This window comes from Bubalus kerabau, chromosome 11 (assembly GCF_029407905.1).
Source record: "Bubalus kerabau isolate K-KA32 ecotype Philippines breed swamp buffalo chromosome 11, PCC_UOA_SB_1v2, whole genome shotgun sequence".
In the NCBI taxonomy this organism is placed as follows: domain Eukaryota; kingdom Metazoa; phylum Chordata; class Mammalia; order Artiodactyla; family Bovidae; genus Bubalus; species Bubalus kerabau.
In genome coordinates this window covers 48520301-48544134 of record NC_073634.1, presented here as the reverse complement: position 1 = coordinate 48544134, position 23834 = coordinate 48520301, and the positions used below count along the sequence as shown (strand labels likewise).

General features: G+C 47.1%; 1 protein-coding gene across 7 annotated transcripts in view; it reads right to left on the bottom strand.

Annotated features, from left to right (window-relative positions):
• The window catches only part of UXS1 (UDP-glucuronate decarboxylase 1), a 56513-nt gene that overhangs the window by 27749 nt on the left and 4930 nt on the right, over window positions 1–23834 (bottom strand). For 3 of the 7 annotated variants that reach the window (XM_055540256.1, XM_055540260.1, XM_055540258.1), the window contains 4 exons: window positions 14864–14891; window positions 13616–13679; window positions 12595–12638; window positions 8605–8665 (listed from right to left, as the gene is read on the bottom strand). In XM_055540256.1, coding sequence (XP_055396231.1) covers window positions 8605–8665; window positions 12595–12638; window positions 13616–13679; window positions 14864–14891 — 197 coding nt within the window. Of the gene's footprint in view, window positions 1–8604; window positions 8666–11104; window positions 11206–12594; window positions 12639–13615; window positions 13680–14863; window positions 14892–23834 lie in introns of those variants that run through there. The other 4 variants (XM_055540257.1, XM_055540261.1, XM_055540259.1 and 1 more) reach the window with 2 other exon arrangements.

The window sequence follows — 23834 nt, the reverse complement described above, 5'->3', positions numbered from 1 at the left end:
AACCTGCCAGGCTCCTCTGTCCATGGGATTCTCCAGGCAAGAATACTGGAGTGGGTTGCCATGCCCTCCTTCAGGGGACCTTCCCGACCCGGGGACTGGACCCTCTTATTGTCTTAGATCGAACGTCTCTCCTGTCTAACCTGAACTGGCAGGTGGGTTCTTTACCACTAGCACCACTGGGGAAGCCCTTTCACTGATGTCTCTCCCAATCTGTGCCTAAAGGCTTGTACGTTTTTGATAGAAAATACTCAGAACACAAGTGTACACAGGCTTCAGAGTCTGCTTGTGGTGAGATTTATGGAGCCACTCGAACAGGCAGGGACCTTCTGTAACTTCTAAAAGAAAAGGGAGGTTGTGTGGGGGAAGCAGTTTAACTCCGAGTCACGAGTGTCAACTCTGGTGTCAGGGATGCATGGTTCCCCAACAGAGATGTTGGCTATGAATAGACCCCCCGGCATCCTAACTTTTCATACATCAAGGTCATAGATCAATCAGGTGCTCCACATAGAACCCAATATTTAAGTCTTTGGATTTTGTCCTAAGGTAAATGGCAGATGAAGAAACCCTTATCCAAGAAAATCCACTAAAGTTCAGTCTGGACACAGGAGCCCCAGCCCACTCATTGCCTCACTGTCCACCCCCCTCCTCAATCCCCACCTCTACCAGTTCAGAGCAGGTGAGAAGGTGAGACTCTCAGGGATGGCAAAAAACAGGGGCTCCCAGTGACAAGATTCGGCATCTCACTGGGGAGGGCAAACCCTGCCCCCAGCATTTCTCATTTCTGGTCCCCTCTGGTCTGGACTCCTGACCCCTGAGCCTGGTGGTCAAGGGCCCCCTTTCCCCACCCAGCTCCCACCTGCACCCTAGAGCAGAAGCTCCTCACCACCTCCACGGAAGGCTGTGACTCTGGGGCCCTGGTCTCCCCTGCTCAGCCCCCACATGGCCTAGGGGCGAGGCAAGAAGATCAGGGGCTACTCCTCCTGCCCCACCCCCCGCCTATAAGCAGGGTTCACTCCCTCCTCCAGCTCCAGAGGTTTCCCGCCAGGTGGCTCAGAGACTGCTCCCTGGGGACAGAAGGAGTCAATTAAAAAAAAGAACAAAGCTCTCCTTGAAGGAACTGACTTTATTTGGAATAAAGGGGGAAAAGTTCAAGAGTAAGGGGGACTGGGATGGAGAGCATCGAAGAGGGGCTGGTGCCCCACAAGGACAGCTGGTTCAGCAGGCAGACCCGGGAGAGACCGTGGAGCCCCCAGGGTCAGGACAAACCTCCAGAGCTTGGCTCAAAGCGCCCTCTGCAAAGGGGCGAGAATTTAACTGGGTAGGACCAAGGGACAATTTATTAGGTCCTAATGAAAGGACAGACCACAGCACAGGCCAGTTATAGGAGCCTAACAGTTGCTGTGACCCTACACAAGGGGACGGCTCAACAGGGCCATCAGGGAAAGAAACAGTGACAAAGACCGTGCTGGGACCACCTGTCCAGGGTGACCGTGTCCACGCCCGAAGCTGCAGCCACCACTCTCACACTCCAGGGGAAACATGTCAGCAATATAGACCAACCAGGCCACTGAACAGACACAAACACACCAACAAACCAAAATACAACAGGCCTGGTGGGGAGGGGTGAACAGGATCCACAGCTGCCGCAGGTCCCACCCAAAGTGGCCAGTTTTCTACCAAAAAAGTCAAGATGCACAAAGAAACAGCTGTGTGGGAATCAGCATAGGACAGCAACTAGGCGACACACCCGCCCGTGGGACCCAGACGTCAGATTCAGTGGTCGCCGAAGTAGCCACCACAAGTACACGCAAAGAACTGGAGGAAGCCAGCTGAAGAAGTGGAGAGAGACTAAAGAGAAGAAAGCTGTGAGACAGAAACGGATGGAGATTCTGTCATCAAGTGCAGTAACCAAAGAGGAAAAGGCAGCAGAGTCAACAATCTGGATCCAGCAGAAGAATGAACGTGCAAATGTGAAGCCAGACCAGAGGGGGTTTATGCAACATGCAGAACAGAGAGAACTTGAAAGGGAATGTGAGCAGAGCTTCTAACAAACATGAGGTACCGATGACCTCCCCAACATGCAGGTAATGGAAAAATACTAAGGAAAGAACAGCTGAAACTCCCCGAAACTGATGAAACATGGTAACCCACCCATTCAAGAAGGTCCACAAGCTCCAAGCAGGAAAACGTAAACCCTCCAAGCAGGGTAGACACGTCACAGGCAGACATGTCATGCTAAAAACGATGACAACCAGAGACAAAGGTGAAGTCTGAAAGCAGCTGCGTTGGGCTGGATACTGTCCAGCAAAGTGTATGTCCTGTGAGCCTCAGAACGTGACGTCATTTGGAAACAGGGTTACTGAGGGTGTGATTAGTTACAGTGAGGTCACTATGGAGTAGGGTGGACCACGAGTCCAGCATGAGACACAGGGAGAGCAACATGTGACAGTGCAGGCAGAGACTGGGGTGAAGCCCCATAGAGCAGGGGGCTAAGGGACTCCTGGCCAAAGTACAGTGGAGAGAAAGGCCTGGAACGATCCCCCCCAGAGCCATCAGAGAGGACAGCCCTGCCAACAATGCGGGTGTAGACATCCAGCTTCCAGAACTGGGAGCATCTGCTGGTGTAAGTTACAGAGTCGGTGGAATTGTTTCTGCAGCCACAGGAAACTGAACAGGAGGAAAAGAAAATGACGCCTGAAGTGCAGGGAACCCCGTGACTCACTGCTGACGTTTCGTAACAAGTGACAGAGGAAGCAGTAGAGAGAAACTGCAGCCAAGAATTACAAACACCAAAGATAACTTCTAGAGATAAAAAAAAAAAATAAGATAAGAAGTGAATTCATTGCTAGCAGACCTGCCATACAAGAAACACTAACTTCTTCAGGCTGAAGGCAAATGATTCTAAAAGGCAGGGGGAGAGCAAAGTAATTGAGTAACTAACTATAAAAGGCTATATAATCGCATTTTTTCCTTCTCTTCTGAAATGCTTTCAAGTTAAAGACCAAACTACTTAGCACAGCATTGGGGACACACTTAAAGCCAAAGAACTAAACACCTACTGGTTAAAATAAAAATGTTATATGTTTTAGCACTACAACAAAAAAGAAAAAGCCAGTTGAAAACAATATGTATATAATTGTATTATGTATCCCTATAAAAATGTATTATCCTTAAAAAACTGTACAATTTATCCTTATAAAATAAACATATTTGACAACAATAAAACGAAGGTAGGCAAGAGCAAAGTTGTTTGCAGTAAAGAAATGACACCAAAGTTAATTCAAATCCACAGGAACAAAAAAAGCAAAGTGAACTTGGTGATAAAAAGATTAACATTCTATAAAGAAATGGCAACCCATGCCAGTACTCTTGCCTGGGAAATGCCATGGACAGAGGAGCCTGGCAGACTACGGTCCACGGGGTCACAAAGAGTTGGATGCAACTAGCGACAGCAGCGGCGGCGGCAGCGCACATGGTCTAAAGGGGTCACTGTAGACGCAAAGGACAACACACTGAACGTAAAACACAGTATCACAGAAATAGCAGTAAGAAAGAGGGAGTGGCTGTAATGCTACCAGACAAATAGAGTTAAAACAAAAAATGTTCACAGACAAAGAGGGGGCATTGTGTAAGGATAAAAGAGTCAATCTATCAAGTGAATACAACAGGTATAAACATTTACACACCTAACAGCAGAGATACAAAACATGTAAAGCAGAGCTGAAAGAACCGAAGAGAGAAACAGAGACTTCAACAATAACCGGAAACATCAACATCTCATTCTCAACACTGCACAGAACTACGCAGCAGAAATAAAGGAAATAAACACTCAAAAAGCACAAGCCCGCTGGACCTGCCAGATGCCTCTGCAACATTCCATTCAACAGCAGTATAATACACAGTTCTTCTAACACATTATTGACTAGGGGATCTTTGTAGAAACCAACACCTGTGTCAGTAATTTGTTATATAAGTGAATATTGATATATCTCAGATCAATACCATTTGGGTAACAAAAGACATATTAATACATCTCTGGTCAATAAGTTGTTACGAGAACAGGAAATGTTCTCCAGGACAGACCATATTCTAGGCCACTAAACAAGCCTCAATAAATTTAAAGGGATTCAGAACATACAAAGCAAGTTCTCTGAGTATAAGGGAATGAAATTAGACTTCAGTAACCAATCTGAGAAATCCCCAAGTGTTTAGGCTAATGGATCAAACAGTAAATTATAAGGTAAATTAGAAAATACTTTGACATGAATGACAAAGAAGAAACAGCACTGCCAAAACTTAGGGTATGCAGCCAAAGCAGTCAACTCCTAGAAAGCTAGAAACTACCAAAACTAACTCAAGAAGAAACAGAAAACTGCACAGACTCATAACAAGAGATTGAATTGCGCCCAAGTGCAGATGGCTTCTCTGGTGAACTTCACCAAACATTTAAAGAAGAATTACAGTTGACCCTCACACAACTCAACATTCAGGGGTGCCAAACCACCACACACTGGAAAATCCAAGGTAACTTTACAGTGGGCCGTCCACATCTGCAGATTCAACTAACCACGGACCGTGTAGTAAGTACTGTTATTGTTTAGTCACTAAGTCAAGTCCAACTCTGTGACCCCATAGACAGTAGCCTGTAGACTGCAGCCTGTAGAAGGAAATGGCAACCCACTCCAGTATTCTTGCTTGGAAAATCCCAAGGACAGAGGAGCCTGGTGGGCTATAGTCTTGTATTTGTTGTTTAGTCACTAAGTTGTGTCCAACTCTTTTGCAACCCCATGGACTGCAGCCCACCAGGCTCCTCTGCCCATGGGGTTTCCCAGGCAAGAATACTGAAGTGGGTTGCCTATTTTCTTCTCCAAGGGATCTTCCTGACTCAGGACTCAAACCCACATCTCCTGCAGTCCTGGCGGATTCTTCACCCCTGAGCCGCCCAGTAAGTCAAGTACTGTAGTGTGTAGCTACTGAAAAAAAAAAAAACCCACCAGTGCAGCTCAAACCCATGTTGTTCAAAGGTCAATTTAACATCAAATTTACACAAAGTCTTCCCAAAAAGTAGAAGAGGAAGAAACACTACCCCACTTAACATACAAGGCCATTACACCTCTGAGACAAAAACTAGGAAAAGACATCACAAGAAAGGAAAGTTACAGACCAACAGCTCTTATAAACATAGACATAAGAATTCTCAAAATACGAGCAAATCAAATCCAGCAACATATGAAAAAGGATTATACATGGTAATCAGCTGAGATTTATCCTGGGTATGCAAGATGGGTTGCAAAGCAAATAAACTAGGAAGAGAGAAGGGAAATTCCTTAGTCTGATAAAGGCACCTCTGAAAACCCACAGGTAACACCATATTCAATGGTGAAAGGCTGAAACCTCTCCCCTGAGATCAGGAACAAGACAAGGAGGTCTGCTCCTCTCACTTCTATTCAGCATCAAGTGTTATAGATTCCAGCAAGGACAATTAGGCAAGAAAGTGAAATACAATGCATCTATATTGAAAAGGCGGAAGCTAAACCACCCGTATTTACAGGTAACATGACCTGCATGAAAATACTAAGGAATTCACTTAAAACTATTAGACTCATCAGTGAATTCAGCATGGCTGCAAGACATTAAGAAAATACAAAAATTAACTGTGTTTCTATTTACCAAGAGAATTTCTTTTTTGGTTTCTTTACTCATTAAGTTGTGTCCAACTCTTTGTAAACCAATGGACTGTAGGCCACCAGGCTCCTCTGTCCATGGGCTTTTCCATGCAAAAATACTGGAGTGAATTGCCATTTCCTTTTCCATGGGATCTTTCCAACCCAGGAATGGAATCCACGTCCCCTGCATGACGGTGGATTTTTCACCACTGAGCCACCAGGAAAGCAACAAGAGAATACATAATATAAAAACGAAACTGACAATTCAATTTATACTAGCATCAAAAAGGATAAGACACTTTAGAATAAATTCAATGAAGGAAATACAAAACTTATATTCTGAAAACTACAAAAGAAAAAATGAAAAGAAAGTAATGAAGACCTAAATAAATATAAAGACACCCCATGTTCAAGAACTGGAATACCATTAATATGGCTATATGCCCCAAACTGACCTACAGATTCAATTCACCTCTATCAGAATCTCAGCCAGCTTCTTTGTGGAAAATGACAGGCTGATCTTAGAATTCACAAGGAACTGAAAGGGGTCCAGAACAGTCAAAACTATCTTGAAAAAGAAGAACAAAGTTGAAGAACTCACAACTCCCAATTTTAAAACTTACTACAAAGCAACAGTAATCAAGACAGTGTGGTCCTGGCACAAAGACAGACATCAGTCAATGGACAGAATTGAGAGTTCAGAAATAAACATTTGGGTTTATGGACAGTTCATTTTTTATAAGGGTGGCAAGACAATTTGACGGGCACTGGACCACTGCGCAGTCCAGATGCAAAAGGATGGGAGACCCTTATCTAAATCCACATATAGAAATGAACACAAAATACCTAAATGTAAGAACTAAACCTATAAAACTCTTAGGAAAAAACATGGCAAATCAGTGACCTTGGATTAGACTATGTCTGCTTCAATGTGACATCAAAGCACAAGGAACAAAAGAAAAAATAAACTTCATCAATATTTAAATCTTTAGAGCTTCGAAGAATACCATCAACAAAAGACAACAAACAGAATGGTAAAAAAAGATATCTGTATATCATGTATCTGATAAGAAACTTGTATCTAGGATAAAGAACTCTTATAACACAAAAATGAAAAGAAAGAGAACCCAATTTTAAAATGGGCTAAGGGTCTGAAAAGACATTTCTCCATGGAAATAAAAGAAATGGCCAACAGGCCCATTAAAAGATGCTCAACATCATCAGCCACCAAGAAACTCAAATTAAAACCACAATGAGGGACATCCCTGGTGGTGTGGTGGTTAAGACTGCGCTCCCAATGCAAGGGGTCCCGGTTTGATTCCTGGGTGGGGAACTAAGATCTCGCGCGCTGCACAGAGAGCCAATATAAATAAATGAAGAGACATTATCTGAAACAGACACACAATTAGACACCATGTGACACGACGAGGAGGGCTACCGACAGAGACATATAATGACAAATGCTGGCAGGGACAAGGAAAGATCGGACCCTGCACACACTGAAGTCTGTAATAGGATGTGAAACGGTGCAGTCACTTCACAAAAAGGTCTGGCAGTTCCTCCGAAGGTTAAACAGAGCTGCCATGTGACTCATAGGATAAATGGATAGAGTGTGGCCTATCCATACAATGAAATATTACTTGTAATAAAAAGATATGAAGTGCAGATAAATACTGCAATGTCCGCATGTGCTCAGTCGTGTCTGACTCTTTGCGGCCCCATGGACGGTAGCCCACCACGCTCCTCTGTCCATGGGATTTCCAAAACAAGAACACTGGAGTGGGTTGGCGTTTCCTTCTCCAAGGGATCTTTTCAATCAACCCAGGGATTGAACCTGTGTCTCCTGCATTGGCAGGCAGAGTCTTTAAAACTGAGCCACCTCGGAAGCCCACTGCAACATGAATAAATCTTAAAAACACACTAAGTGAAAGAAATCAGTCACAAAAGGCCAAATTGTGCATTATTCCACCTGTATAAGCACCCAGAGTTGACAAAAGTCCACAGACAGAAAGTAACCCAGTGGTTGCCTCGGGGTGGCAGGGCTGGGGGAACGGGGAGTGACTGCTCATGGGCTTGGGGTGTCTTTGGGGACAAGATGTTCTAAAGCCGGTGATGGCTGCACAACTGTGGACATGCTTGAACTACTGAAATATACACCTCAGGGCATATCACATCTCAACACAGCTGGCACGGGCTCAAAAGGCAAAGGTGCCAGTCTCTGGGAACACACTTTCCTACACAACACCCACATGGGGTTCTTTCACTGGTGAATTTGTGTTCATGTTTAAGAAGGCAACCACTAGCTGGGAAAGCCCCCGACATATTCAGCAAGGTGTTCTGTGAACCAGAAAAGGTTTTTTAAGACCACTGTTCTGGGATCCGTTTCACATTTCTTCAAAAAGTTAAACACAGGGTCACCACATGACCCAGTAAATCCTTTCCCAGGTGTATATATGCCGAGAGGAACAAGAAAGCTATGTCCACAGAGCCTTGTATCTTATGTTCACAGTAACCTTAAAGCAGAAACAACCCTAAATGCCCATCAAATGATGACTGGATAACCAAAACGTGGCCCAGCCTCACGATGGAATACTATTTAGCCAGAAAGAGGAATGGAGCCTGGACTGTCTACAGTATGGATGAACCCCGGAAACATTATTCAGCTTAAGACCACATTGCAACATTGAAATACACAAAACAGGCAAATCCAAAGAGACAAAGTCATTCCTGTGCTTGCTAGGAGCTTTGGGGACAGGGGGGTGGGTTAGGAGATGACTGTTGATGGGCATGGGGTTTCTCTGAAATCAGGATGCAAACAAACCATAAACCACTGAACTGTATACACTGTACCAGTGACTTTTATGGGTTGCAAATTACACTTCCATTTAAAAAGCAAATTCCTTGATATCACAAACATAAATCAGATGTGTAAACTTACCAAAATTCTTTTACGGTCCTTTTCTGATAAAAATTTTACTGGTGGGTATTTCTGAGTGAAGCTGTAGAGCATAAAGAGATTATAAAAGAAAAGTCAAACATCTATTTGAGTCTTTTCTTCACCTGGCCCCAAAACAAACGCGGACGTGAGAACTGCTACTGTTTGCTCCCCTCTCCTTTCCAAATGAGTGCTGTAGGAACTAAGCTCTCACTGACTAACTTGAGTTCAAGATGAACCTGCTCCCTGTCTAGGATCAAATAGGTGTAACAAGAGATGTTATCCCTGGGCGGGGAAAATTGAAGGATGAACCAGCCACTGGCAGCCAGAGCTAAACACAAACCGGAGACCATGGCATTGAGATGCTGGGCCCAGGACAGGGAGGGAGATGCTGGCTGTGTGGGGTCACAGACCCAGCCCAGCCGACTGTGCCTCTGAGAGGAAGAGAGGAAGGTGCTGACCACAACTCTGTCTGCCTATCCCCTGACTGGGCAGCTTCACAATTCCAGCCTCCCCTGCCCAGAGGCCCCGGGACAAAGTGACTGGGAATCAGTCCTTCCTACCCCCCGGGGTCCATATGATCTGGTCTTGAGTCTCGTCTTATCTTTGAATGCCTCCCACCCCCGTGAAGGCACCACTGGTCCCCCAACCATACGGATGTCCCAGGACCTGTACAGCACAAAGAGCACAGAAAGTATCAAATGAGAGTCAATACATGCAGATTGGAAATATCCCCTTAAAGTGACTTGGTCAGAAACAAAAGTGCTTTAAAGAAACATGGAGAGACCGGCTCTGGAGTCATTATTTTAATTGGAGAGACGCTGGGCGGGGGCCCAGTCTCCATCCCCTCCACCTCCCCAGCACACCCAAGATATGGAACACATCTTCCCTGTGCTGGTGGAATTGGACAGAGCAGGACAGGTCCTCGGACAGACCCTGGGGCTGGGAGCTGGGCATGGGGGGGTGGGGGTGGGAGGCTTCTGACAGGGCACATGATTCCCCCATAAGCACTTCCAGACTCTCAAGATGTCAGTTCCCTTTGCAAACACCAAACACAGGCAGGCCAGTGGGAGATGCCCAGGGGGTGGATGAGAATTCACACTGTTAGTTCTGTGACCCACACTCCCCCTCCTGGAGAAAGACCCCCCAGGTGCTCCAGGCACACGGGGGCTTCCTGCTCCGTGGAGCCAAGGGCAACCCACTGGCTGCCTGAGCTCTGGCTGCCATGTAAGTGCTTGATGCAGTGGAGGTGGGGAGGACAGCAAAGCAAAGCCCAGCACTGGCCAGGGCACCCTCACACCTGTCCGGCCCCCTTCTCCAAGGACCCCACACCCCTTGCTCAAGTCCCAGTCTGAGCTCCCAGCAGCTTCAGGCACAGCTGACCCGACTCTGCCCACTTCCCAGGCCTGCCTGTTGGCGCTTTCTCCAGATCCTCCTGGCGCCTCCCTTCCCTCATCCATTGAGGTTCATCCCCTGCAGGGTTTATAGACAGTGTCACCGGGAGCAGACCAGGGCTGCACTTGGGGCAGAAGGGGCAGGAGGAACAGAGGGTAAGGCAGGGGTGGGGGTCGGCCCAAACGTGGACACTGAAATCGACATTCATCCAAGTGAAGAGCTTAGAACAGTACCTGAGTAAAAACTTAACATGAAATTAGATATGCTATCTATACATGCGGCTTCCTTGGTGGCTCAGTGGTAAACAAATTTCAAATCCTGCCAATGCAGGAGACACAGAAGATGTGGGTTCGATCCCTGGGCTTGCAAGATCCCCTAGAGGAGGAAACAGCAACCCACTCCAGTATTCTTGCCTGGAGAATCCCATGGACTGATAAGCCTGGTGGGCTACAGTCCATGGGGGTTACAAAGAGTCGGACATGACTGAGCAACAATAATTTAACCCAGGCAGAAACAGCAAACATTTTCTTGCAGGAAATACACTTGAAAACTGCTTCAAAGAGTGTGTGCTACGCCTCTGGTTTACAAAACACGACACTAGCTGGTTTTCGTGCCTTGCTTCTCTTCCATGTGTAGCGACTGAGTTTCAGACTCCACATGTGTGATTGTGTTACTCAACTTTGAAAAAATGATCTCACAGCCCTCATTTCTTGCTTTCAGGACCCAGGGCACAGAGCTCCAGGAGCCAAGCAATGGCCCGCCCAGGCCACAGTGACAGAGCTGGGTGACCAAGGTGGCTAGGCCCGGGGCCCCATGCTGGGAGGGCAGGGCAAGGGCAAGGCTTGGGCTTCTTCTAAGCCTGGAGCCCCTTTAAAACTGCTCAGGTGTTGGCTCAGCCACGTATCTGTGTATTCAAGCACCTTCTCCTGAGTACCTATTCTAGGCCACGCTCTGTCCTGGGGACACAGTGGCCACACAGCAGACGTGGGAGCCGCCCACCAGAGCCTACGTTTCTGAGTGAGAAGCAGCGAGAAGACAGGAGGAGTTGTGAATTCAGTAATAATGGACCTTCCCTCACCCCCAAATCAATCCTGCAGTCATTACTTACCCCATTTCAGACTTGAACCTTCCTGTTTATTAGCACAGCCTCAGTACTTAGAATTTTTTTTTAAAATCAAAGGTTTTATTTTTTTTGGCTGTGCTGCACAGCATGTGGGATCTCAGTTCTTCACCCAGGGATCAAACCCATGCCTCCTGCAGCAGAAGCTCTGAGTCTTAACCACCGGACCACCAGGCAAGTCCCTAGAATTTTAATTAGCATTGAAATTGAAAGTGTTAGTTGCTCAGCCTTTGTTTGACTCTTTACAACCCCACAGACTGTAGCCCACCAGGCGCCTCTGTCCATGCAATTTCTCAGGCAAGAATACTGGAGTGGATTGTCATTTCCTTCTCCAGGGTATCTTACTGACCCAGGGATTGAACCCAGGTCTTCTGCTCTTTAGATGGATTCTTTATCGTTTGAGCTACCAGGGAAGCCCTAATTAGCTTTATTACCTGCTATCTATCCAAAGAATATTAAAAGATGGGGAGATGGAATCAAGCACGTAATCAAGTTATTAGGGCGTGTGATCAAGAAGACAGAAAGACTGCAGAGTCACAGCACTGTGGATCAACTATACTTCAGTAAAATTTAAAAAAAGATATAAAACTTGCCTGCATATGAGAACGACTCAGGGAAATTTGCAAACCCCTAAAGCCCAGTCTGCATGCTCAGTTACATCATAATTTCAGGGAGTAGGGCCCAGGGGGTCAGTACTCTTTTCTTAAAAGAAAAAAAGGTCCATAGAGTCCACAACCCAGGCTTCTGAGATAGCACTGATCCCTGAGTCTCCCTGTGTAAACTGGCCCTGACCTCTCAAGTGTATCCTTTCTTCTTGTGGGCCCAGTGCCCCTACGTAATGAGTTCATGTTCCCCTCAGGGACGTTCTTATGCTGCCAGGGTCAGGATGGCTGTGTGGACATTCCTAACACAAAGTCAGGAAATGTGAAACTAGACAGAGCTCCGTCGGTTTCCAACACAAGGTCTCATCCACATCTGACTTTCTGACTCCAACAGTAACCTGCCTGGCTCAACTACCTGAGGGACAGAACCCTTCAGGATGAGTCACCAGGGAAGCAGCCCCAAGTAACAGGTGATGCTCCTGTTTGATAGGAACGAGTTACCAGAAAATTCTTTAGGATGACAGTCATACGTGTGGTACCGAAAGGAGTCATGCGATTCTCATATTTCAGGAGATCCTGTGTGCAAAGCCACTGTCTTAGAAAAGTTACCCAAATGATTCACTTTCTTTTCAAAAAAGTTAAGGCGAAAATGATCACTGGTGGGCAGATTTTGTTCTCTTTCCGCCAACCTAAAACTTGTGGTGGGTTTCTTTTTAAACTATTTATTTTAAAGCTTCAAGTAAAATTGCTCAAACTACGGCAGTCCTGTCAAAGGCAGAATTTCTGGATCCCACCCACTGAAATGTTATAGGCAGTGTAACTTCAGCACCAAGTGGTGGCAAGAAAGATTAAACCACAAGTAACAGGTACACGTACCTCTTTTCCAAATCTCTGATTTTCTCCCTTAGTGGTTCAATGATCTGAAACAAAAATAACCAGGATCAGTTCTGAAGCAGAAACACAGTCCTCCAGTACTTGCACCCACTCTTGACGTTCCAGGAGGATGGGACGTGACACAAAACAGATTTCCAATTACTTCTGCGATCCACCTCCAGCTTGAAATTAAGTCAGAGCCCCTAAGTCACAATTCTAGAACCAAGTTGCTGAACTGCATGCTAGAATCTCTGACTCCAGAGATGCCTGAACTCTGAGGAAATTCACCTTCTTCCTTCCAGACCACACGGGCACCGTTCAAGGTGGTGCAGGCCCACAAAAGCAGGTGAATCTCCACCCCCGCCTCGCTTCACGTGAGACACAGAACCGCCAGGAGCTGCCTGTGTCACCTGCCATCAGCCCAGCACACACGTCCACCGCACCCACGTCAGGGCTGGGGCTGCATGGAACGACCAGCATGTGGCTCCAAATCCCAGTGAGGGACCCCCTCACCAAGTCCGTGTTACAACAGTCTGTCTACACAGACACTGGACTAAAACACAAGCAATTGTTCTAAACAGAAGGTGTGAAGCAGGCCAGACTTCCCGGCTCTCGTCGAGGCGCCGCCCCCCCAACCCATGTGTCCCCGCTGCCCTGTGAGCTCCCAGGGCCCTGGCATCTGAGTCCAGCCGTGTTTCCATCTACACTGGCTGAGGTGAGCAGAGGTGGACCCCTGTCTCCATCCAGGTAAAGATCCTCACTGCCCTCTCTCTTCAGAACCCTGTAAAGGCTCTCCTGAAAAGTCACATAAAAGCGTGAACCCATCTTGCCTGTGGGGCAGAATTTAGCATGTCGCACCATTATAAATGGGCAAAGCTGACACAGAGGTGCATCCACAGCCTCACAGACAGCAAGTGGATCACGGCTGGCATGATGTGGCCACAATAAAGGTACCAGCATAGACAAAGGAACTAAGTGGAGAGACAGCAGACGGAGTGGAACAAAACACAGAGAGGAGACTCACCTCTTCAATCCTGCTCTCAATTCTGAGCTCCCTGTTTTCCTGGATGGACCTGTTGAGTAGAACACTGCAAGACTGAGATAGACTGAAAGGCTCTGTGACCGCGAGGTCTACTTCTGAACAAACCACCGCAACATGCAACACACCAGTGCAGACCATCGCCTCCTCCCAAGTAATCAGCCCAGCCCCACCCTGAGGGGAGGCCAGGGGACTAGACAACTGGTGGGGGTGGGTCTCCAGGGATCGCAAACACCTCCAGGGTGTTTCTGCTAAACTAAGATCGCCTCACTTTCCCGTGATGCCCAATGTGCGATTTTAAATCAGAGGCAGGAAGTGTGTCTACAGCAGCAAGTTCCTGCTGGGCTGTCCTGGGATTTAAGGCAAAGTGGAATTTTTCCAACTGAAAAGACTGAGCTCCTTTAATGGGACCTGAGCAGCCCTCCAGCCACACACAGAGGCCTCTGTTGGCAGACACACACCCGCCAAGGGGGAGGAGTCCGTCCCCGCGGCCCCACCCGCCCTGCAAACCCCACTGGGCATGCCGAGCGGGTGGGGCAGAGCTACCCTCCCCACAGCCCTGCAGCCCCCGCTGTCACCACAATGCGACTGCTGTTCTTTGACTGTCACACAAGAAGTACGAAGTGGAGAGGGCTGTTCTTTAAATGTGAAATAGTACTCATGGCACCAAATCTGGTTTTACAGTGAATGCCTATTACTTTGACTGATCTTTTTTAAGAAACAACAGTTGACACAGGATTTGACTTTTACAAGGGCCCTTCGTTCTCTGTTGAGCAGCACAAACGATGCCCACCCAGAGTGGAAGGTCCTCGGGCCTCCCCTCCCCTGTGATGGAAGGTGGTCTCAGCATCCACTGGTCTGCTCCTGGGGTGGTGGGCAGTCTCGGTTTCCCTAATGGGCTTAGGAAAGGCACCCCAGCACTCACTCTAACCACCCAGAAATGCCAATTACATCTCAGGAGCCGGAAAGCCAGGAAGACGGGTGCGGACAACACCAAGGAGCCGCCACTGCTGCCCAGAGACCCCTCTCATCTGGGCTGACCAGGGCAGCCTGAACACTAGCCGCGTCCTCCGGAGCGTCCAGGAGAGAGATGCACATGGGTGTGTGAGCAGCAAGGAGCTCAGTTCACTGTTACACTGTCCTCAAATCGGCCTGTGCCGCCGAGGTATGTGTGTAACAGTGGTGTGTCATTTCAGCCCAAACAGAACAGCCAAGTTGTTAAAAATCAATTACCTCATGTTAATCAAGTTGCCCCAAACAGCTGTAAGAGAAAGAAAAAGGAAAAGTCAATATTTAAGTTTGCAACATTCAAGGACTCCAACTAATACAACATTAATTTTTAACCTATATCTTAAAGTACACTAAGAAAACTCTAGCTCACGAAGACAGTAAAACGCACACTTTTAAAATAATAAGCCCTACTAAACTTAAGTGGGAAGATGATCCTCTATATCTCCTAATTTAGAATAACACTTTGGGATCTGGAGTGCAATGGTGAACGTGTGTTTTTTTTTTAAGGTTCTTTTTTTGGGGGGAAGGGGTATCTGGACCATTTTTAAAGTCTTTATTGAAATTTGAATGTTATAATATTGGTTTTGTTTTTCTTTTTTTTTGGCCACAAGGCATCTGGGATCCTAGCTCCCTGACCAGGGATCAAACCCACACCCCCTGCATTGGAAGGTGAAGTCCCAACCACTGGACCACCAGGGAAGTCCCGGGCCAGGCATTGTGATACACAGTATGTCCAGCCTTTGGGGATGAGCCAGTCACAGAAATTAAAGAACCACGTGAATAAAAGAGATGCCAGGGCTCAGTCCCATCGCATCCATCAAACGTCAACGAGACCCAGAGAAGCTACAGGCGGCCTGACTCTGTGGCTGGCCCTCACTCATCTCCCCTACATCCGTTTCCCCTGCAGGGCTACCTCCTGAATGACAGACACCCGAATAACTGTGAACCAGTTATAAATATCTCACCAGGGGTGACCACTGACACAGGAGACCGTGACACCCACTGAAGCTCCCAATCAGAGGGTTACTTCACAAAGAAACCTTCACAGAGAATGGTGTGGCTCCCACTCTGTCCACATCCCGATGCGGGCCCCATATGGCCGTCCCAATGCTGCTCACCTTCAGGGACCAGGTGCCCCTAGGTGCTGCCAGATGCTGGGAGAGGCACAGAGCAAACACACACCCTGGAGTCCAGGACTGGCGATTTTGTGAGTCTGGGCGGGGGGCGAGGTGAGGGGCGACCCCAGGCATGTTCTCGCTGCATCCTCAGGTACACAGCAGGGATAACATGTTCAATGGATAGTTCTCAGGGTCCAAAATCACATCCCCCCCCCAAGAAATTTCCACTGTTAACAAAGGGGTGTGGAAAGCATAAAAGCACAGCCCTTGTTCAAACAGAAGAAACTATGATAGTATAAGATCAGCAATAAATAACTAAAAAGTGGCAAGTAAGCATGAAATGGGAGGATTTTAAAATAGAACTGAACTATATTCACTATTTGGGCTTCCCTGGTGGCGCAGATCTGGTAAAGAATCCACCTGCAGTGCGGGAGACCTGGGTTTGAGCCCTGAGTCAGGAAGATCCCCTGGAGGAGGGCACGGCAACCCACTCCAGTATATTCTTCCCTGGAATATTCAATGGACAGAGAAGCCTACAGCCTACGGTGTTGCAAAGAGTCAGACACGACTGAGCGACTGAGCACGCAGCATATATTTTTCACTATTCACTAAAAAAAAAAGTATATATATATATCTTTTTATACTTTTGGACCATGTGACCTTACTTTTGAGTATTATCCTCAGGAAATAAGTATACACATAAGAAAACTACCTTCACAAATGACGGCTTTATTTATAATGTAAAAAATGGCATAAATCAAAGTATCTTACAATTAGAGAACTATCATATAAAGTACGATATCAGTTCATCTCAGTTCAGTCACTCAGTCATGTACGACTCTTTGTGACCTCATGACTGCAGCACGCCAGGCTTCCCTGTCTACCACCAACTCCCGGAGTTTAGTCAAACTCATGTCCATTGAGTCGGTGATGCCATCCAACCATCTCATCCTGTCGTCCCCTTCTCCTCCTGCCTTCAACCTTTCCCAGCATCAGGGTCTTTTCAAATAAGTCAGTTCTTCACATCAGGTGGCCAAAGTATTGGAGCTTCAGCTTCAACATCAGTCCTTCCAATGAATATTCAGGACTGATATCCCTTATGACAGACTGGTTGGATCTCCCTGCAGTCCAAGGGACTCTCAAGAGTCTTCTCCAACACCACAGTTCAAAAGCATCAATTCTTTGGCATGCAGCTTTCTTTATAGTCCAACTCTCACATTCATACATGACTACTGGAAAAACCACACCTTTGACTAGACAGACCTTTGCTGGCACAGTCTCTGCTTTTTAATATGCTGTCTAGGTTGGTCATAGCTTTTCTTCCAAGGAGTGTTTTTTAATTTCATGGCTGCAGTCACCATCGGCAGTGATTTTGGAGCCCAGAAAAATAAAGTCTGTCACTGTTTTCATTGTTCCCCCATCTATTTTCCATGAAGTGATGGGATCAGATACCATGATCTTAGTTTTCTGAATGTTGAGCTTTAAGCCAACTTTTTCACTCTCCACTTTCACTTTCACCAAGAGGCTCTTTAGTTCTTCTTCGCTTTCTGCCATAAGGGTGGTGTCATCTGCATATCTGAGGTAATTGATATTTCTCCCAGCAATCTTGATTCCAGCTTGTGCTTCATCCAGCCCAGCATTTCTCATGATGTACTCTGCACATGAGTTAAATAAGCAGGGTGACAATATACAGCCTTGACATACTCCTTTCCCAATTTGGAAGCAGTCTGCTGTTCCACATCCAGTTCTAACTGTTGATTTTTGACCTGTACACAGATTTCTCAGGAGGCAGGTCAGGTGGTCTGGTATTCCCATCTCTTTCAGAATTTTCCACAGTGTGTTGTGATCCACACAGTCAAAGGCTTTGGCATAGTCAATAAAGCAGAAGTAGATGTTTTTCTGGAACTTTCTTGCTTTTTTGAAGATCCAAGGGATGTTGGTAATTTGATCTTTGGTTCCTCTGCCTTTTCTAAATCCAGCTTGAAAATCTGGAAGTTCACGGTTCACATACTGTCGAAGCCTGGATTGGAGAATTTTGAGCATTACTTTACTAGTGTGTGAGATGAGTGCAATTGTGCGGTAGTTTGAACATCCTTTGGCATTGCCTTTCTTTGGGATTGGAATGAAAACTGACCTTTTCCAGTCCTGTGGCTACTGCTGAGTTTTGCAAAGTTGCTGGCATATTGAGTGCAGCATTTTCACAGCATCATCTTTTAGGATTTGAAGGAGTTCAACTGGAATTCCATCACCTCCACTAGCTTTGTTCAGAGTGATGCTTCCTAAGGCCCACTTGACTTTGCACTCCACGATGTCTGGCTCTAGGTGAGTGATCACACCATTGTGGTTATCTGGGTCATAAAGATCTTTTTTGTACAGTTCTTCTGTATATTTTTGCCACCTCTTCTTAATATCTTTTGCTTCTGTTAGGTCCATACCATTTCTGTCCTTTATTGTGCCCATCTTTGCAGGAAATGTTCCCTTGGTATTTCAGAATGAAATGAAGAGTACAGAATGAAGCAGGGCAAAGGCTAACAGAGTTTTGCCAAGAGAACGCACTAGTCATAGCAAACACCCTCTTCCAACAACACAAGACAAGACTCTACACATGGACATGACCAGATGGTCAATACCGAAATCAGATGGAGAAGCTCTATGCTGCTGCTACATCGCTTTAGTCGTGTCCGACTCTGTGTGACCCCATTGACAGCAGCCCACCAGGCTTCCCATCCCTGGGATTCTCCAGGAAGAACACTGGAGTGGCTTGCCATTTCCTTCTCCAATGCATGAAAGTGAAAAGTGAAAGTGAAGTCGCTCAGTCATGTCCGACTCTAGCGACCCCATGGACTGCAGCCTACCAGGCTCCTCCATCCATGGGATTTTCCAGGCAAGAGTACTGGAGTGGGGTGCCATTGCCTTCTCCGGGAGAAGCTCTATACTGTCCGCAAAAACAAGACCAGGAGCTGACTGTAGCTCAGATCATGAACTCCTTACTGCAAAATGCAGACTGAAATCGAAGAAAGTAGGGAAAATCACTAGACCATTTAGGTATGACCTAAATCAAATCCCTTATGATTATAAAGTGGAAGTGACTAATAGATTCAAGGGATTAGATCTGATAGACAGAGTGCCTGAACAACTATGGACAGAGGTTCATGACATTGTACAGGAGGCAGTGATTACGACCATTGCCAAGAAAAAGAAATGCAAAAAGGCAAAATGGTTGTCTGAGGAGACCTTACAAATAGCTGAGAATATGATATAGCCATTCATTTAATGAAATCATAAAGTCATTAAGTATGACTATAACTATTATCAAAAAGATAAGAGATAACAAGTGTTGGCGAGGATGTAGAGAAAAGGGAACCCTAGTTCACTCACCATGAATAGGAATACAAAGTGGTGTACTATGGAAAATAGTACGGAGGTTCCTCAAAAAATTAAATATAGGACTACCATACAACCCAGGAAATCCAATTCTGGGCATTTATCCAAAGGCAATGAAAACACTAATTCAAAAGGATACATGCACCTCTGTGCTCTTAGCAGCACTATACAATAGCCAGGACATGGACGCAACCCAAGTGTTCAAGAAATAAGGGTGGATAAAGAAGATGTGAATATATGCAATGGAATAGGTTTCAGCTGTCACGAGAAGGAAATCCTGACAACTGCAGTAACATGGATGATCTTCAGGACACTGCGCTAAGTGAAATAAGTCAGGGAAAGACAAATGCATGATCTCACTTATGTGCGTGCATACTAAGTCGCACAGTCGTGTGCAAGTCTTTGCAACCCCATGGACTGCGGCCTGCCAGGCTCCTCTGTTCCTGGGATTCTCCAGGCAATCATACTGCAGAGGGTTGCCATGCCCTCCTCCAGGGGGGTCTCACTTACATGTAGAATCTAAAGACAAACAACAAAAACCCAAGCTCACAGATACAGAGAACAGACTACCAGTTGCCAGAGGTGGAGGTGGGTGAAGTGGGTGAAATAGGTTAAAGCAGTTAAAATAAATCCTAGGAACTGACCCACACACTACTGTATACCAAACAGAAAACTACTAAGGACTTAGTGCACAGCACAGGGAAGTCTACTCAATACTTTGTAACGACCTGTATGGGAAAAGAAGGTCAGGGCAGACCTGCTCGCAGAGCCTCTGGAAGTGGACCTTCCAGTCCCGCTGTCTGAGTCCCAGCCATCATCCCAGATAACACCAAAAAGAGAACAGACTCTTCAAACTCCCACCCCCACAGAGCTGTGAGCATGTGAACCACTGCCGCTCCATCCCACCAGGTCCTGAGGTGGTCACTTACGCAGCACAACCACCAGAACCAGAGCACGGACAGGAACCTGGCCTTTAATTCCCTGTCGACCCTGGATCTGGGCTACAATCCTCCCAGTGCCCAGCGCCCACGTCGCAGGCCCCGGGTGCCCACCTGGGCAGAACACCTGGCTCCAGACTGAAGTTCTGGGGGACCCTGCACCCCAACCATGCAGGCTGCCTGCCTTGTGATCAAAGCATTAAACATGCCCAGGACAGTGGTGCCCTGCTCACCCCATGAACCCCGACAACCCCGGCCCCAGAGAAGCAGACACCTGCCCGGCCTGAATAAACTCCACAGTGGCACAAAGCATCGTTAGTGTCGCAAGAGAAGCATCAGAAGAGCTGTTTAAACAGATCAGAAGGTTCAAATCGAAGATACTCTTCTGCTAAAATTCTCCAACTACAAAATGAGGTTATCAGAGGAGGGAACCTCCCCCTCAGCTCCCCTGAAAGAAGCAGGTGCTCTGGCTCAGACAGCATCACACACAGAAGAGCGGGGAGCCTTTCTGCTCCCCGACCTGGAGAGAGCTGGCCCCAAATCGCACACCTGTGCCTAGCTGGCCAGGCCTGCGTTCACCCATGTGGTTACACAGGAGGAAGCTGCCCAGGTGAGAAGGTGACCTGGGGAGCCCAGCAGGCTACCTACCAGCTGACATCCTTCACAGGCCGCATGTGGGGCACTGCTTGTGGGGCCCTGAGCGAACCCTGCACTATCCCCGCCCCCAGGCTGGCCTCCAGGATGAGCCCCAGAACAGGCTCCGCAGTTCTCTGCTCTGTAGCCCCAGCAGTCCCCACTGACAGGTCTGAGCTCTGGCGATAAAACACCTTTGAGTGACTCACAGACTTTCCTCAGAAAATCACACTAACATTCCCATGGGAAAATTTTTTTTGCCCGAAGATGTTCCCCTTTTTTAAACAAAATGGTTAAGAATGCAAGAAACCGTGGGCTTTGCAGATGACATGTGTTCCTCTAAAAAGTCTTCACGTGTAAAATGTCACCAAGTGAGATGGGAAACCCAGAAGGGAAACCTCCTAGAAGCCATCTCTGCTGTCACATGAAACACTCGTTTAAAATGCCAAGTGGGTATAGCTGCTCAGAGGAGCTGGGGAACACAAGGAAGAACTTTCTGGGCTCCGGCATTACTGCAATTCCCATAGCTTGCAGTGAGAGAGCTCAAAGGATGGTCCCTTGAGGTCTGCTGAGGAGCTGAGGGGTTCTGTCCATCCAGGTAGGGGAGTGCCTTGCTTGCAAAGTACAGGGTGACCAATGAAATCCCCCAACTGGCCAGTTAGCAAACCCCAAACCCAACGGTTATTTGAGGAATCCCGCTGGACACCTGGATGTTTCTTAAGAACCATGAGGGAAAACCGGAAAACTGTGCTAAGGTCTGTTTCCACTCCCAGGATACAGCTGACTTCCCAGAGTGTGGGTTTTCCACATTACTGACCAGCCCTCCAGCCCTTTGGACACTAACGACCTGCCCTGAGCGCAGACCCCACAGGTGAGGGGCCCAGGCCCACAGGATACCCCACTTCAGATGCCTGCCTCCAGGCCCAGGGCCACCTGTGCTTCTGACTAACCAGCCAGCTCTAAGTCAGGGCACCCACTACCAGCTTCTTGGGTTTGATCATTTGCTAGATGACTCAGAGAAACAGGTTCCTTACAACGACCAGTTCATTGTGAAGGCTACAGCTCAGGAACAGAAGGTCTCGGGGGGCGAACCCAAGCCTCACCTACTGGGAAGCCATCAGGTCTCATTGTTGAGGAGTTTTTTTTTTATTTTCCACAAAGCTCCACCTCCAGCTCCAACCCCTTCCTGGAGGTGGGTGGGTTAAGGCTGACAGTGACCTGCCTCCATCCCAGGCCAACCTAGGGCCCACCCTGAGTCACCCCCTGGGCAAAAATTCAGAGTGATTAAAGGGGGCTTCTTAGGAACAATAGAAGATGCCCCTATGGTTTGGGAAACCCTGAGGTTCTGGGGAGATCTATGCCATGAAGGGACCGAGACCACAGACATTTTTCCTCTGTTCCACCCAAGGCGTGAGAAAACAGTTGCAGTTCACTTCACAGAGGCCGGCTGACATCCCCACTAGATGAAGAGTTCTTAAAAACCAGGCGAAAGGTGACCCAAAGTTCAACAGAAAAGTGGGTAAAAACGTAACAGTTTTCAGAAGAGGAGGTTATTAACAGTTCTTTAACGCTTGCAAAGATGCTCAACATCACTCCTGAAGAAAGAGGCCCCTTGAAGCAGGAGGGACCATTTCTTTTTTTTTTTTTTTAGGAGGGACCATTTCTGCCTGGTATGCCATCCACAAGCTCTGATGGTGTGTGTGTGGGGGGGTGGGCACAGCTGTTCTGGGACATGGCTGGGGGACAGCGGGCACAAGCTTGCTCACTGCGGTGGTTATTTCTAAGAGCGGGGCATCTGAAATAAGCAAAGTGTCCTGCACAGGAGGTAGTCGTGGAGAGTTCAGGGCACGTATGTGCCAGTGACAGACAGAGCAAGGGTGCGCTCCATTCACTGATGCCAGAGCTTTCCAGGAAACACAATGCAGGAAAAAAAGAGAACAAAATGGTCCAGGTGGTTTGATACCTTCCGGGAATGATGAATAGCATGTGCTTCTACACACGCAGATGAATGCCTGCATTTGCAAAGAGAAACCTAAGATGCATGAAACGGACTAGTAACAATGGGAAAGAGGGTGGGGCCAGCAATTGCAGCAAGACACGTCTGCACATAACTTTTCATTCAGTTTGACTTTTGAACCATGTAAATGGCTTACACATTTTAACAATTGGAAAGAAAAAAGTAAATCCTAAAATAAACTGAACGGAACACAAACAAAAAAAAGGAACATGACTTGTATCAGGCACAGAAAAACACATTTCACGGAGCTTTTTGACACAGTAACAGCACACTCTGAGCAAGGCAGAGTCTAAGGACAAAAGGAATGGCAGAGGAATTCTGAATTTTCTTGGTACTGGTAATGATGCAGTAATTCTGAAACTGTTTTGCCTGGTGGTACTCATCAAATGAGTTTGGACTGATGTCGGAAACAATTTTCACTGTGGGAAGAAGGAACTAGCAAGATGAGGAGGAGGAGGAGGAAGAACCTCGTCATGACTTAAATTGGGGGTAGCAGCATAAACTCATGGTGGGAAAAAATCTGTATCTGGCTCCATCCACTAAGGGCACCTCAGCCAGTGCTGAGACCCCAAGTTCTACTCCACACTCTCCACTGGAAGGAAGCAGAATGCCTTGGAAGAGTGGCTGCTCCATCCACTAAGGGCACTTCAGTCAGCGCTGAGACCCTGAGTTTGAGTCCACACTCTCCACTGGAAGGAAGCAGGGCACCTTGGAGGAGTGGCTGATTGCAGGTCTGGGCACGGAAAACACAGGAGGAGCACAGAGCATCTGCAGATCAAGGGAGTGCTCAAAGACTGGGAGAACCTCTGAGTCCTCCGTGATTTAAAAAAAAAAAGATGGGTGTAAATTGATGTTGTCCTCAAAACATGTCCACAACCTAATTCCTAGAACCTGGGGATCTGATTTGGAAAAAGGGTCTTAGCAGGTGTAATTATGGAGAAGGCAATGCACCCCACTCCAATACTCTTGCCTGGAAAATCCTATGGAGGAGCCTGGAAGGCTGCAGTCCATGGGGTTGCTGAGGGTTGGACATGACTGAGCGACTTCACTTTCACTTTTTACTTTCATGCATTGGAGAAGGAAATGGCAACCCACTCCAGTGT